General features: G+C 50.5%; 1 protein-coding gene across 2 annotated transcripts in view; it reads left to right on the forward strand.

The window, feature by feature from the left end:
• The window catches only part of B3GNTL1 (UDP-GlcNAc:betaGal beta-1,3-N-acetylglucosaminyltransferase like 1), a 248,182-nt gene that overhangs the window by 15,919 nt on the left and 216,261 nt on the right, over positions 1-16,002 (forward strand). For both annotated transcript variants that reach the window (XM_066585849.1, XM_066585850.1), the window contains exon 2: positions 9,118-9,196. In XM_066585849.1, the coding sequence (XP_066441946.1) occupies positions 9,122-9,196 (75 nt within the window). In that variant the 5' untranslated portion in view covers positions 9,118-9,121. The remainder of the gene's footprint in view (positions 1-9,117; positions 9,197-16,002) is intronic.

Raw genomic sequence — 16,002 nt, forward strand, 5'->3', positions numbered from 1 at the left:
GACTGTGGGACGCAGTGACTTCATAGTGATACAGTGTGTGTATGACAGTGGGGGGCAGTGACTCCATAGTGATACAGTGTGTATATGACTGTGGGGAAGTGACTCGATAGTGATACAGTGTATATATGAAAGTGAGGCAGTGAATCTACAGTGATACAGTGTGTATATGACAGTGGGGCACAGTGACTCCATAGTGATACAGTGGGGCGCAGTGACACCATAGTGATACAGTGTGTATATGACAGTGGGGCGCAATGACTCCATAGTGATACAGTGTGTATATGACAGTGGGGGGGGGGGGGCAGTGACTCCATAGTGATACAGTGTGTATATGACAGTGGGGGCAGTGACTCCATAGTGATACAGTGTGTATATGACAGTGGGGCGCAGTGACTCCATAGTGATACAGTGTGTATATGACAGTGGGGGGCAGTGACTCCATAGTGATACAGTGTGTATATGACAGTGGGGCGCAGTGACTCCATAGTGATACAGTGTGTATATGACAGTGGGGCGCAGTGACTCCATAGTGATAAAGGGTGTATATGACAGTGGAGCGCAGTGACTCCATAGTGATACAGTGTGTATATGACAGAGGGGCGCAGTGAATCCATAGTGATACAGTGTGACAGTGGGCGCCAGTATTGCCATAGTGATACAGCGTGTATATGACAGTGGGGGGCAGTGACTCCATAGTGATACAGTGTGAAAATGACAGTGGGGGGCAGTGACTCCATAGTGATACAGTGTGAAAATGACAGTGGGGCGCAGTGACTCCATAGTGATTCAGTGTGACAGTGGGCGCCAGTATTTCCATAGTGATACAGCGTGTATATGACAGTGGGGGGCAGTGACTCCATAGTGATACAGTGTGAAAATGACAGTGGGGGGCAGTGACTCCATAGTGATACAGTGTGTATATGACAGTGGGGCACAGTGACTCCATAGTGATACAGTGTGTATATGACAGTGGGGCGCAGTGACTCCATAGTGATACAGTGTGACAGTGGGCGCCAGTATTTCCATAGTGATACAGCGTGTATATGACAGTGGGGGGCAGTGACTCCATAGTGATACAGTGTGAAAATGACAGTGGGGGGCAGTGACTCCATAGTGATACAGTGTGAAAATGACAGTGGGGCGCAGTGACTCCATAGTGATACAGTGTGACAGTGGGCGCCAGTATTTCCATAGTGATACAGCGTGTATATGACAGTGGGGGGCAGTGACTCCATAGTGATACAGTGTGAAAATGACAGTGGGGGGGCAGTGACTCCATAGTGATACAGTGTATATGACAGTGGGGGGCAGTGACTCCATAGTGATAAAGGGTGTATATGACAGTGGGGCGCAGTGACTCCATAGTGATACAGTGTGTATATGACAGTGGGGCGCAGTGACTCCATAGTGATACAGTGTGAATGTGACAGTGGGGCAGTGACTCCATAGTGATACAGTGTGTATATGACTGTGGGACGCAGTGACTTCATAGTGATACAGTGTGTGTATGACAGTGGGGGGCAGTGACTCCATAGTGATACAGTGTGTATATGACTGTGGGGAAGTGACTCGATAGTGATACAGTGTATATATGAAAGTGAGGCAGTGAATCTACAGTGATACAGTGTGTATATGACAGTGGGGCACAGTGACTCCATAGTGATACAGTGGGGCGCAGTGACACCATAGTGATACAGTGTGTATATGACAGTGGGGCGCAATGACTCCATAGTGATACAGTGTGTATATGACAGTGGGGGGGGGGCAGTGACTCCATAGTGATACAGTGTGTATATGACAGTGGGGGCAGTGACTCCATAGTGATACAGTGTGTATATGACAGTGGGGGGCAGTGACTCCATAGTGATACAGTGTGTATATGACAGTGGGGCGCAGTGACTCCATAGTGATACAGTGTGTATATGACAGTGGGGGGCAGTGACTCCATAGTAATACAGTGTGTATATGACAGTGGGGCGCAGTGACTCCATAGTGATACAGTGTGTATATGACAGTGGGGGGCAGTGACTCCATAGTAATACAGTGTGTATATGACAGTGTGGGTAGTGACTCCATAGTGATACAGTGTGTATATGACAGTGGGGGCCAGTGACTCCATAGTCATACAGTGTGTATATGATAGTGGGGCGCAGTGACTCCATAGTGATACAGTGTGTATATGACAGTGGGGTGCAGTGACTCCATAGTGATACAGTGTGGCAGTGACTGCAGTGAGGCAGTGTCTGCAAGGTGATACAGTTATAAGCTGGGACTGCAGAGGGATATAGTGTTTACGTGATGCTGTATATATGTATGTGACAGTGGGGCGCAGTGACTCCATAGTGATACAGGGTGTATATGACAGTGGGGGCAGTGACTCCATAGTGATACAGTGTGTATATGACAGTGCGGGGCAGTGACTTCATAGTGTTAGTGTGTATATGACCGTGGGGCGCATTGACTCCATAGTGATAGTATGTATATGACAGTGGGGCGCAGTGACTCCATAGTGATAGTGTTTATATGACAGTGGGGTGCAGTGACTCCATAGTGATAGTGTGTATATGACAGTGGGGCGCAATTGACTCCATAGTGATAGTGTGTATATGACAGTGGGGTGCAGTGACTCCATAGTGATAGTGTGTATATGACAGTGGGGCACAATTGACTCCATAGTGATAGTGTGTATATGACAGTGGGGTGCAGTGACTCCATAGTGATGGTGTGTATGTGAAAGTGGGGCAGTGACTCCATAGTGATACAGTGTGTATATGACAGTGGGGCGCAGTGACTTCATAGTGATACAGTGTGTATATGACAGTGGGGGGTAGTGACTATATAGTGATACAGTGTGTATATGACAGTGGGGGGCAGTGACTCCATAGTGATACGGTGTGTATATGACAGTGAGGGGCAGTGACTCCATAGTGATACAGTGTGTATATGACAGTGGGGGGCAGTGACTCCATAGTGATACAGTGTGTATATGACAGTGGGGCGCAGTGACTCCATAGTACTACAGTGTGTATATGACAGGGGGGGGCAGTGACTCCATAGTGATACAGTGTGTATATGACAGTGGGGGGCAGTGACTCCATAATGATACAGTGTGTATATGACAGTGGGGGGCAGTGACTCCATAGTGATAGTGTGTATATGACAGTGGGGCGCAGTGACTCCATAGTGATAGTGTGTATATGACAGTGGGGTGCAGTGACTCCATAGTGATACAGTGTGTATATGACAGTGGGGCGCAGTGACTCCATAGTGATGCAGTGTGTATGTGACAGTGGGGCGCAGTGACTTCATAGTGATACAGTTTGTATATGACAGTGGGGCACAGTGACTCCATAGTGATACAGTGAGAGCTGCACCTGCGATTGGGAGCGTCGGCCACTACAGAAGGAACGAAGCAGCAGCAGCTTCCGCTCCAACGTGTGCGTGCTCAGGCAGTGACAGCGGTGCTGCCTGGAAAACCCCTTTATGGGCAGAACTTTGCCATTCTAAAACTTTAACTTCATTCTTCTTTAAAGGAGTTGCCTGAGTTATGCCGAATGCACGCAGCTGGTCTGGATTCCGCCTATGGAATCCATTCCTGACCGTGGAGGGTGACCCTGTGTACCTGTCATCTTCCAGCCTCTGTACTGTTGATGGCCCACACGGCTCGCTGTCGGACATGCGCAAAACAGATTAATTTTTTTAGAACTCCTGCCTTTCCCGTAGAATCCGCGGCCCATCCGCAAAGTCAATTGCAGATGGGCGGTGGGTCGGACGGTTTCTATTGACCTCAATGGAAGCTGTCTGTGCGGAGACCGCAGTAAAATGGAGCAGGCTGCGATTTTTCATCTGCGAGAAAAAAACGCAATTGGTCTCCAATCATGTGCATGAAGAATCATCTCTCTGAGTCACCCATAGTGTACAATAAGAAAGTAGCTGATACTCCCTGCTCTCCATTCCACGCTGTCTGTTTTAGTTTCTATTGTATTTGTTTACAGGCTGCTTGACTGCAACTGACTGCAGCCTCTAAATATGGGGATGAGCGGAGAGAGGTGAGCTGGGAGACCGGTGGCGGGGGGTGAGCAGAGAGACGTGAGCAGGGAACTGGTGTCAGGGGACAGGCACAGAGAACGAAGCGGTGAGAGGCGGACAGGGAACCGGTGGCAGGCGATGAGCAGAGAAAGTTGAGCAGGGAACCTGTGGCGGGGGACGAGCGGACAGAGTTGAGCAGGGAACCTGTGGCGGGGGACGAGCGGACAGAGTTGAGCAGGGAACCTGTGGCGGGGGACGAGCGGACAGAGTTGAGCAGGGAACCTGTGGCGGGGGACGAGCAGCCAGAGTTGAGCAGGGAACCTGTGGCGGGGAACGAGCGGACAGAGTTGAGCAGGGAACCTGTGGCGGGGGACGAGCGGACAGAGTTGAGCAGGGAACCTGTGGCGGGGGACGAGCGGACAGAGTTGAGCGGGAACCTGTGGCGGGGGACGAGCGGACAGAGTTGAGCAGGGAACCTGTGGCGGGGGACGAGCGGACAGAGTTGAGCAGGGAACCTGTGGCGGGGGACGAGCGGACAGAGTTGAGCAGGGAACCTGTGGCGGGGGACGAGCGGACAGAGTTGAGCAGGGAACCTGTGGCGGGGGACGAGCGGACAGAGTTGAGCAGGGAACCTGTGGCGGGGGACGAGCGGACAGAGTTGAGCAGGGAACCTGTGGCGGGGGACGAGCGGACAGAGTTGAGCAGGGAACCTGTGGCGGGGGACGAGCGGACAGAGTTGAGCAGGGAACCTGTGGCGGGGGACGAGCGGACAGAGTTGAGCAGGGAACCTGTGGCGGGGGACGAGCGGACAGAGTTGAGCAGGGAACCTGTGGCGGGGGACGAGCGGACAGAGTTGAGCAGGGAACCTGTGGCGGGGGACGAGCGGACAGAGTTGAGCAGGGAACCTGTGGCGGGGGACGAGCGGACAGAGTTGAGCAGGGAACCTGTGGCGGGGGACGAGCGGACAGAGTTGAGCAGGGAACCTGTGGCGGGGGACGAGCGGACAGAGTTGAGCAGGGAACCTGTGGCGGGGGACGAGCGGACAGAGGTGAGCAGGGAACCTGTGGCGGGGGACGAGCGGACAGAGGTGAGCAGGGAACCTGTGGCGGGGGACGAGCGGACAGAGGTGAGCAGGGAACCTGTGGCGGGGGACGAGCGGACAGAGGTGAGCAGGGAACCTGTGGCGGGGGACGAGCGGACAGAGGTGAGCAGGGAACCTGTGGCGGGGGACGAGCGGACAGAGGTGAGCAGGGAACCTGTGGCGGGGGACGAGCGGACAGAGGTGAGCAGGGAACCTGTGGCGGGGGACGAGCGGACAGAGTTGAGCAGGGAACCTGTGGCGGGGGACGAGCGGACAGAGTTGAGCAGGGAACCTGTGGCGGGGGACGAGCGGACAGAGTTGAGCAGGGAACCTTTGGCGGGGGACGAGCGGACAGAGTTGAGCAGGGAACCTGTGGCGGGGGACGAGCGGACAGAGTTGAGCAGGGAACCTGTGGCGGGGGACGAGCGGACAGAGTTGAGCAGGGAACCTGTGGCGGGGGACGAGCGGACAGAGTTGAGCAGGGAACCTGTGGCGGGGGACGAGCGGACAGAGTTGAGCAGGGAACCTGTGGCGGGGGACGAGCGGACAGAGCTCGGCAGGGAACCTGTGGCGGGGGACGAGCGGACAGAGCACGGCAGGGAACCTGTGGCGGGGGACGAGCGGACAGAGTTGAGCAGGGAACCTGTGGCGGGGGACGAGCGGACAGAGTTGAGCAGGGAACCTGTGGCGGGGGACGAGCGGACAGAGCTCGGCAGGGAACCTGTGGCGGGGGACGAGCGGACAGAGTTGAGCAGGGAACCTGTGGCGGGGGACGAGCGGACAGAGTTGAGCAGGGAACCTGTGGCGGGGGACGAGCGGACAGAGTTGAGCAGGGAACCTGTGGCGGGGGACGAGCGGACAGAGTTGAGCAGGGAACCTGTGGCGGGGGACGAGCGGACAGAGTTGAGCAGGGAACCTGTGGCGGGGGACGAGCGGACAGAGTTGAGCAGGGAACCTGTGGCGGGGGACGAGCGGACAGAGTTGAGCAGGGAACCTGTGGCGGGGGACGAGCGGACAGAGTTGAGCAGGGAACCTGTGGCGGGGGACGAGCGGACAGAGTTGAGCAGGGAACCTGTGGCGGGGGACGAGCGGACAGAGTTGAGCAGGGAACCTGTGGCGGGGGACGAGCGGACAGAGTTGAGCAGGGAACCTGTGGCGGGGGACGAGCGGACAGAGTTGAGCAGGGAACCTGTGGCGGGGGACGAGCGGACAGAGTTGAGCAGGGAACCGGTGGCGGGGGACGAGCGGACAGAGTTGAGCAGGGAACCGGTGGCGGGGGACGAGCGGACAGAGTTGAGCAGGGAACCGGTGGCGGGGGACGAGCGGACAGAGTTGAGCAGGGAACCGGTGGCGGGGGACGAGCGGACAGAGTTGAGCAGGGAACCGGTGGCGGGGGACGAGCGGACAGAGTTGAGCAGGGAACCGGTGGCGGGGGACGAGCGGACAGAGTTGAGCAGGGAACCGGTGGCGGGGGACGAGCGGACAGAGTTGAGCAGGGAACCGGTGGCGGGGGACGAGCGGACAGAGTTGAGCAGGGAACCGGTGGCGGGGGACGAGCGGACAGAGTTGAGCAGGGAACCGGTGGCGGGGGACGAGCGGACAGAGTTGAGCAGGGAACCGGTGGCGGGGGACGAGCGGACAGAGTTGAGCAGGGAACCGGTGGCGGGGGACGAGCGGACAGAGTTGAGCAGGGAACCGGTGGCGGGGGACGAGCGGACAGAGTTGAGCAGGGAACCGGTGGCGGGGGACGAGCGGACAGAGTTGAGCAGGGAACCGGTGGCGGGGGACGAGCGGACAGAGTTGAGCAGGGAACCGGTGGCGGGGGACGAGCGGACAGAGTTGAGCAGGGAACCGGTGGCGGGGGACGAGCGGACAGAGTTGAGCAGGGAACCGGTGGCGGGGGACGAGCGGACAGAGTTGAGCAGGGAACCGGTGGCGGGGGACGAGCGGACAGAGTTGAGCAGGGAACCGGTGGCGGGGGACGAGCGGACAGAGTTGAGCAGGGAACCGGTGGCGGGGGACGAGCGGACAGAGTTGAGCAGGGAACCGGTGGCGGGGGACGAGCGGACAGAGTTGAGCAGGGAACCGGTGGCGGGGGACCGGTGGCGGGGGACGAGCGGACAGAGTTGAGCAGGGAACCGGTGGCGGGGGACGAGCGGACAGAGTTGAGCAGGGAGGCGGTGGCGAGGGACGAGCGGACAGAGTTGAGCAGGGAACCGGTGGCGGGGGACGAGCGGACAGAGTTGAGCAGGGAACCGGTGGCGGGGGTCGACCGGACAGAGTTGAGCAGGGAACCGGTGGCGGGGGTCGAGCGGACAGAGTTGAGCAGGGAACCGGTATCGGAGGATGAGCGGAGAGAGGTGAGCAGGGAAGCGGTGGCAGGGAGAGGCGAGCAGGTAACCGGTGGCGGGAGAGGAGCGGAGAAAGTTGAGCATAGAACCAGTGGTGGGGGACGAGCGGAGAGAGGTGAGCAGGAAACTTTGTGCGAGGGACGAGTGGAGAGAGGTGAGCAGGGAACCAGTGGCATGGGACGAGTGGAGAAATGTAAACAGGGAACTGGTGCGGGGGACGAGTGCAGAGAGGTGAACAGGGAACTGGTGCGGGGAACGAGCGGAGAGAGGTGAAAAGGGAGACCATTGGCGGTGGACGATCGGAGCGAGGTGAGCAAGGAGAGCGTTGGCGGGGGACGAACGGAGAGAGGTGAGCTGGGAGAACAGTGGCAGGTGATGAGTGGAGAAAGGTGAGCAGGGAATCGATGGCGGGGGATGAGCGGAGAAAGGGTGAGCAGTGAACCTGTGGCGGGGGATGGGGAGAGAGTCTGAAAACTGAGTGTCTACAACTCATGATAAATGTTGCGCAAGCATGCAAGAGTCCAAACTCTTTAATGACAGTTTTGTAACATTTTCCAGCCTGATGAACTCTTTTTTTTGAGGTCCTCAGAAATCTCCCTTGTTCGTGCCACGATACACTTCCACAAACGTGTTTGAAGAGCAGACTTTGATAGATTCTTGTTCTTTAAATAAAGCAGGTCTTCCGCTCACACCTGATTCTCATCCCATTGATTGAAAACACCTGAATAATTTCACCTTCAAATTATCTGCTAATTCTTAAGGTTCACTTACTTTTACCATTCAGACATGGGATATTGAACTTTCCTCACATGACCAAGTCTAACATTCTTGACTCATTGGTTTGATTTGCTTTATCTACTTCTTAATCTAATTTTCAAACAAGACCTAGTTTTAGGTCTAAAAAAAGGAAACATGGACAATTCTGTGACAACGAGGGCTGTGACTACATAGTGAAACTATCTACAGTACCCTCTAAAAGTTTGGAAATAATCCTTAAAAGAGGTTGTCCCACAAAAATATTGGTAGCTCCAGCCCATAACACGTTTCTGTCTCCAAATATTCCAGGACTAGAATAGCGCCACCTGCTGTTTCTATACTGTGACCACCTGAGTAAATGTTCCCAGGTGGTCACACATGCTCAGTCTTGCTTCTCTCTGCTTCAGTGGGTATGTGGAGGGATCACTAGCAGGGGAGCGGCTGCTTCTGAAGTTGCTGTGTCTTCTCTGCTATCAGAAGAGATGTGGAGCAAGTGATAAGAGAGCGAGACAGCGCTGCTGCAGAGAAGGGCTCGGTTGGGATACATTTCCATTTTTAGTGTAAAATCTCCCAAAGATGTTTTTGACTAGTGATTTGCTGTTTAAAACATAAAGTGTTTCCATACTATGGAGGGTACTGTATATGTGACTGCACTAATGCTGTGTATATGTGACAGTACATATAGCTGCAGAATACATGGACTGTAGCACACGTTACTGGCAGCCATATTTATACACATTCATGACAAGGCACGGACATGGATGTGATTGATTTGCACTTTGTTTTCATTATATCACAATATGTATCACATATATAAACAATTACATTGTATCCTAGGTGGCCCACATGTTTTTCGTATTTCTGGCATTATTAACACTTTCTGTTCTGCATTGCTTGCAGCCCCATGAAGGAGTCTGGAAGCAGCGCTTCTGTCCCCTTGAGAGCTGAGGATGCAGGGACTGAGCCGCCAGCCGATGTGGTATGTACCCCTACAATAGACACCCAGTAATCACACTGAGAGTCGTCCTCTTCTGTCTAATATCTCTGTTCAGCTTTTTTTTAACCCTAAAAAGCTGGGTGTTAGGCCAATTTCACACAGGCAACAAAATCGCATGATTTTCTCGCGATGCTCCAAATCACATGTATGTGAAGCCCCTGCTTTCCTATGGGTTCCTTCACATTAGTCATGTTCTGTAGGCTGCTACATTGTGAAAATAAAAAATCGAGGCACGCTCTATACAGCCGCGCTTTGCGATGTGTTGAAGCCCTTGTTTCTCTATGGAGACTTCCTTTCTGTTGCATCACACGAACAGGCGGTTTTCGTGTGATACAAGTTTTTCAGTAAGAAATTCTACTATCTGTCCCTAAAATAAGCCCTAGCTGTATGTAAAATAAAACAATACATCACCTAACAGGCGCTGTCCGCTTCACCGCACTTCTTCTCCCGAAGCTCCGCCACACTTGTCTGCAGTCTTCAGCCAGCGCTTTCTGGTGAAGGGGTTCAAAAATCCCGCCTCCAGGAAGCGCTGGCTTTGATTAGCTGAGCCTTGAGAACCAATCACTGCCATTGCATTGAATAGACATAACTATTGAAGTGATATGATACAATTTTATGAATTTGTTTCTTATTTTATGCCCCATCATAATGGGGGTGATGCTGCGTATGATGGGACAGTTTCTGAAGCAAGTGCCAATTTACCCACAATCCACTGCAAATTGGTTGAAATTCTATTTGCTGATTCATTTTACTCATTGGCCCAAAAGATCCCCCATGCATCTGCCAGCTGCTGCTAATCGTGCTTCCTACTTAATGTTTAAGAGGGGAAAGTGAGGCCATGTTGGGGTCACATGGGATTATCTGGGGGTCAGTCTGGAAGGTACGCAGCTGTTCATAGAGCCCCGGTTATTCCTCGGCTTTTCCAAACTCAAAAGGAAATCTTTTCGGTGCCTCCTTTACAGATTTGATTATTTTCAGCGTTTTTTCGCATGGGATTAAAGCATTTCTCGGAGATATAAGCAATTATTAGTTTTCTTCCCTGTGTGAGTATAGGCGCCGGGCAGTAATGATTGCTGCGGTTCCGGTCTGCATTGGATAAACTGTAGGGCTACACTTGGATACTTCTTCATAGTAGAGTCTTGGCAGTGCTGCCACTCTAGTGATTCTCTATCGATAGATACGTCCTGACTGTTACATAACAACGCTACACACTCCGATTTATGAAAATAGTCAGAAAGCCACAGTGTGATCAAAATTGTATTGCACGTCTTTTGTCATTGTGTAGCATTAGCTTTGCAGCCTTAAGGCCCATTTACACGAGCAGATGATCGCTCAAAGATCGCTTATTTTGCTTAAAAAATAATTGGTATTCAAGTAGCTTCTCAGCTACTAAATTCCAATTATGTATGTTAATGAAGCCTATTAGCTGTGCTCAGATCCTTTGTTCTCCATGGGGGAAACAATGCTATCAGCCTCCCCCCTCCCCCGTGGAGAACGACTGATAAAACTGATTGCTAAAATCAAGCTAACTTGATTTTAACGATCAGCGAAAAGAGCCCGAGATGCGGGTGCCCCGCGCCCATTTACACACACCGATTATTGCTAAAACAATCGCCGATTAGCAAAGTTTTAGTGATAATCGTCCAGTGTAAATGGGCCTTTAAGTTAAGACCCTCCAGACAGCCCAAAATAAACTGTTGCCCCCAACAGTCCTTTGTGGTTGCTCTTGGGATATTCATTTTGAAAACAAATGCCATTTTATTAGAATTTTGGATGATCAGCTTATGAACTAAAGAAATGCTATTGTATATTAAAAATATATAAAACGGTTTATTATAATATCCTAAAGATTAACCTGATTTCTGGCCATTTTATGATATGCAGCCTGCATTTTAAAGCAGTTTTTTCTTTTGCAGACTCCATAGGATAATGCACAGTTTTTGCTGAGCTAGTGAATGGGGAGACAAGCTGCTATGATGTCTATCATACACTTCACATAGAAAGTAGAGAAGATTTTTCTCCCCTATCATTACCGCTCATATACAGAGAAGCAGCAGCATGGAAGACTTCATAGAGTAGTACTGAGCAGTGTAGATGTGATTCCAGTAGCTGTAAGAAGGTAAAACACTCACTACCGTGTTTCCCGGTTAGTAAGCCCTACCATGAATTTCAGGTGGTTTTGGTGGGGGCGCTTGATATATAAGCCATCCCCTGAAAATAAGCCCTAGCTAGACTACATGAAAAAAAAACAATAACCACCTAGCAGCCAGTGTTCAAGTCGCTCGCGCTAGGCTTCAGTTGATCTTCAGGGTTGCCAAAAATTGGATCCATACCGATCAGCTAATGATGGCCTCTTCACCTCCGATACACCAGCGTTTGCTCTCTAGAGGGACGCTCCACAACGAGGTGCTCCTTGTTAAATTGAATAGTATTAGCTAAGTCCTGTCAATAGTAGCACATTCAGCTTGCTGTATCCCAGTGTTAGAGAATCATAGATGGCCCCGGCCCAGGGCATTCCTCATGGGAAAAAGGAGAAAAGCCCCTGGGAGCAGCATGTGATGTCACAACACCCAGTCCTACAGATAGTGGTTCAAGAGAGCATTAAATGCGTTTCGAGGGTAGCAATCTCCATCATGTTGGGATAGACTTTGCCTCGATTGTCTTTTCTTGTACTGTTCCCCACCGCAGACTTTTTCCTGTTTTTCTTAGACTTCTAGTTCTATCGTTTTTTTTAAATGAAAAGCAAAAACTTCACTTTTGCTATTCAAACTCAGCAATTAGGGTGTTCGGGGTAAACGTTTGGCTTTTGACATTATTTTAATGAAATTCCCAACTTGCCAATCTGCCTTTAGGAGGGGTTCACAAAGGGTGGAATTGCTGTGAAAATTCTGTGCGGAAAGTCTGTTCAGCAATTCCCCCCGCGGCTCAGAATCCTGGGATTAGCCAGCAAAGTAGACGAGATTTTGCAAAAATCTCGTCCACACGCTGTGGCCAAGCCACACAAAAACTGACATGCAGCGCGGAATTCAATTCCGAGGCATGTCAATTCTTTTCTCTTTTCCGCAGCGGCATCTCTTTGGGGAGAGAAAGCCTCAGCGGAATGCCAACGGCGAAACCATTCCAGAACCCGGGGCTAAAGGCTGTAGGTTTTGTAGCTGCGCTTTCCAGCGGAATTCTCGTGTTTTTTCGGTGCAGTCATTCCACAAGAATTCTGCTGAAATTCCGTCCGGTGTGACCCCAGCCTTACTGTTCAATGCTTCACATGGAAGCTCCGCCACATTGTCCTGTATGCTTTTCTTTAGAATATGAAAGGTTTATAGACTTTTATACATAGGGTCAGAGGTGTAGCTAGAGGCTCATGGGCCAGGGTGCAAATGTTTATCTTGGGGCCCCCAACATCTCTTAACCCCTTAACGCAGAGGTGTAACTTAAAGCGTCTGGGCCCCAATGTAAACCTGTAACAGGGCCCCAACTATAATGCTTTATTCATAGTACTGGGCTCCCTATATGGGGAAGAGAGGCCTTATGGGCCCCCTAAGGCTCCTGGGCCTGGTTGCAACCGCATCCCCTGTAGTTACGCCAGTGCATAGGGTGCTTGGTGCAACCAACACATAATTTCTTACGTGCACATTTGATGTTAACATTGATATAGTCTGTGTAACAATTGATATGACCCCTAATCCCTGATTTAATGCTTCATCTCATATTCATATTATAGCAAACTTGGCATTTTCTTACATGGGGGAAAACAATCTTGCGGTTGTTGGAAATGATCATTATTTTGTTTTGCTCCTCTTTAATGATAGGCTGTGTGTGCCACTTTATTGCCAAGGCTTTTTCCTTTCTAAACACAAAACTTGGTGGTTTTGAATATAATTCCACAGCAATTGTATCCTGATTTAAATCCCCCCCCCGCCTTCGTGTTTCCTAATTATTAGCATAAAGATCCCCCTATCTTCACTGTATTATATCACAATCAGGATATTTATTATTTCCCCTTTGGTTGCTTTATTATTAGTTTTTACCTTATTTTTCTGTAGGATTTCTCTGGAGACATTCGCTACTTCCTTCTTAATGACTTACAAAGAGAAGGGCTTTCATTTCAAACTTGTCCCAAAGTATTTTTGCTCCTCTAGTAAAACTTTTCCAGTTCTGCACCGTTCCTCCTTAGCCTCATAAACTATTCTTTTTGGGTTTGTTCTCCAACCGGTAAGCGGCAGCTGGAAGTTAAAATACAGCTATTGTTATCCGTTAGTTTAGTATATGATTCTCTCTAACAAAATCAGTTGCAGCGAGTTGTAGTTCATCCTTACTAAAAGTCAATGTAAGTTTAGGATAAAACACATTTTTATTAAAGGGGTTGTCCCACGCCGAAACGGGTTTTTTTTTTTTCAATAGGTCCCCCGTTCGGCGCGAGACAAACACAAGGGATGGGTTAAAAAAAAAAACAGTTTAGTACTTACCCGAATCCCCGCTCTGCGGCGACTTCTTTCTTACCTTAGCAAGATGGCCGCCGGGATCTTCACCCACGATGCACCGCGGGTCTTCTCCCATGGTGCACCGTGGGCTCTGTGCGGTCCATTGCCGATTCCAGCCTCCTGATTGGCTGGAATCGGCACACGTGACGGGGCGGAGCTACGAGGACCAGCTCTCCGGCACGAGCGGCCCCATTCACCAGGGAGAAGACCGGACTGCGCAAGCGCGTCTAATTGGGCGATTAGACGCTGAAATTAGACGGCACCATGGAGACAGGGACGCTAGCAAGGGAACAGGTAAGTGAATAACTTCTGTATGGCTCATAATTAATGCACAATGTACATTACAAAGTGCATTAATATGGCCATACAGAAGTGCTGAACCCCACTTTCTTTCGCGGGACAACCCCTTTAAGTTCCTGTGAAGATATCTCATCCATCTCCCAAATAAAAATGTCATTGATAAAGCGCTTCCAGAGGGCCAAGTTTGCATGAAGGTGCCCAAATGCAAAAAAGTTTAATTTTGCCCACCTTGCTACACAGTTGGCATAGCTTGGCGTGAACCTGGTCCCCATGGCGGTACCCAAACCTTGTGAATAGAAATCTTCATCATACATAAAATAATTGCAATTTAGAATGAATCATATGCCTTTGACTATAAAATCCGTCTGCTCCATAGGAATAGCTTTACATTTTTTAAGAAAAAGTTTTTTAACTAGAGATGAGCGAGCGTACTCGCTAAGGCAAACTACTCGAGCGAGTAGTACCCTATGCCAAGTACTTGCCCGCTCATCTCTACAAATTCGGGTGCCGGCAGGGGGCGGGGAGCGGCGGGGGAGATCTCTCTCTCACTCTCTCCCTTCCGCTCCTCCCTGCTCACTCCTGCAACTCACCGCTCTCCCCTGCCGGCACCCGAATCCTTAGAGATGAGCGGGCAGGTACTCATATAAGGCACTACTCACTCGAGTAGTTTGCCTTAGCGAGTACGCTCACTCATCTCTATTTTTAACCTCACATGCTTTTATTATTTTCAATCAAAGTTTATAGAGAAGTGATATCCAACGTTCACATAATATAATGGGGTCTCCAGGAAGTTGTGTCAAGAATGTATAAAATGGTTTTGTATAGCTAAGGCACGCTAGAAGTGCTCGGGCATATTCCTGTAAATGTTAATCCTTGTATTCTGAGAGATTAGCAGTTATATAACCAGTCCCTGATATAGTTGGTCCCCCAGGGATCAAGCATTGACTCACATATTTTGGAAATCTAGTAAAAATAAATTTCTATCTTGGGAGTCTGATTGTTTTTCTATTGGGTTTCATGTTTATTTAGAATTTCAAATTGTCTACCCCTTTGGGCCAAAATATTTAGCTCCCTCTTAGGCTGGATTCACACGGGGCGGAAATTCCGTCGGCAATCTTAAACCTGAGCCTAAGGCCCAATGTCCACGGGCAAATTAGAATTTTCAAATCCGTGCGGATGACATCTTTGTGTGGGTCTACTGCGGCTTCCACTGAAGCCTATGGCAGCCATCCGGTCCTGCGGCACATCTGCAGCTGTTACTGTGCTGTGTCGCGGGACCGCAGGAAAGCAGGCATTCAAAAGAAAAAAAAAATGTGCACGTCCCTTGCGTGCAGCACGCTGCCGGCATGCTGAGCACATCCACCGGGCCGAGGAAAGAAGATCCGCCGCGACGGAGGGCAGATCTGCAACGTCCGGACAGGTGAGTATATGGCATTTTCTGGCCTCATGTCTGCGGGAAAGGAGGGTCCCGCTGTGGGATTCTGCATGGAATTTCCCCGTGGACATGAGGCCTAAGCAGCAAAGTGGACGAGAATTCAAAGTCGCGGCATGTTAATTGTATCGCCATTTCCGCTGCGGCCAACTCTCCTCTATGGGGAGAGATGGCCGCAGCGGAACACAGGCTTTGAAGTTGCCTTTCTGCCGCAGAAATCTTGCGAAATTTCAGTGCGATCCCGCTGCGGTCATTCAGCGTGATTTACGTCCCCACAGCCTTATAGTTTGCAAATATTATAGATCAATATGTTCTATTAATGTGTATTTTTATGTTTACTAATTTAACACTGAAATATAAACCAAGTCAATGGGGTTGTCCTGTGCCCTCCTCGCCAAGGGCCCCCTAGCAACTATGCGGTCCCCTTCTATGGTACATACGCCATCATGTTAGTTTTAGCTGACAGTGATTGATTCACGTCACAGACCTCCGTGTTGAGAGTTGTTTTATTTTCTCGCCGAGCGGCATTGTTGGATTTTACTCACTCATCGTCCTATAACATTGGTTGTGTATTTTTC

This window comes from Eleutherodactylus coqui, chromosome 13 (genome assembly GCF_035609145.1).
Source record: "Eleutherodactylus coqui strain aEleCoq1 chromosome 13, aEleCoq1.hap1, whole genome shotgun sequence".
In the NCBI taxonomy this organism is placed as follows: Eukaryota; Metazoa; Chordata; class Amphibia; order Anura; family Eleutherodactylidae; genus Eleutherodactylus; species Eleutherodactylus coqui.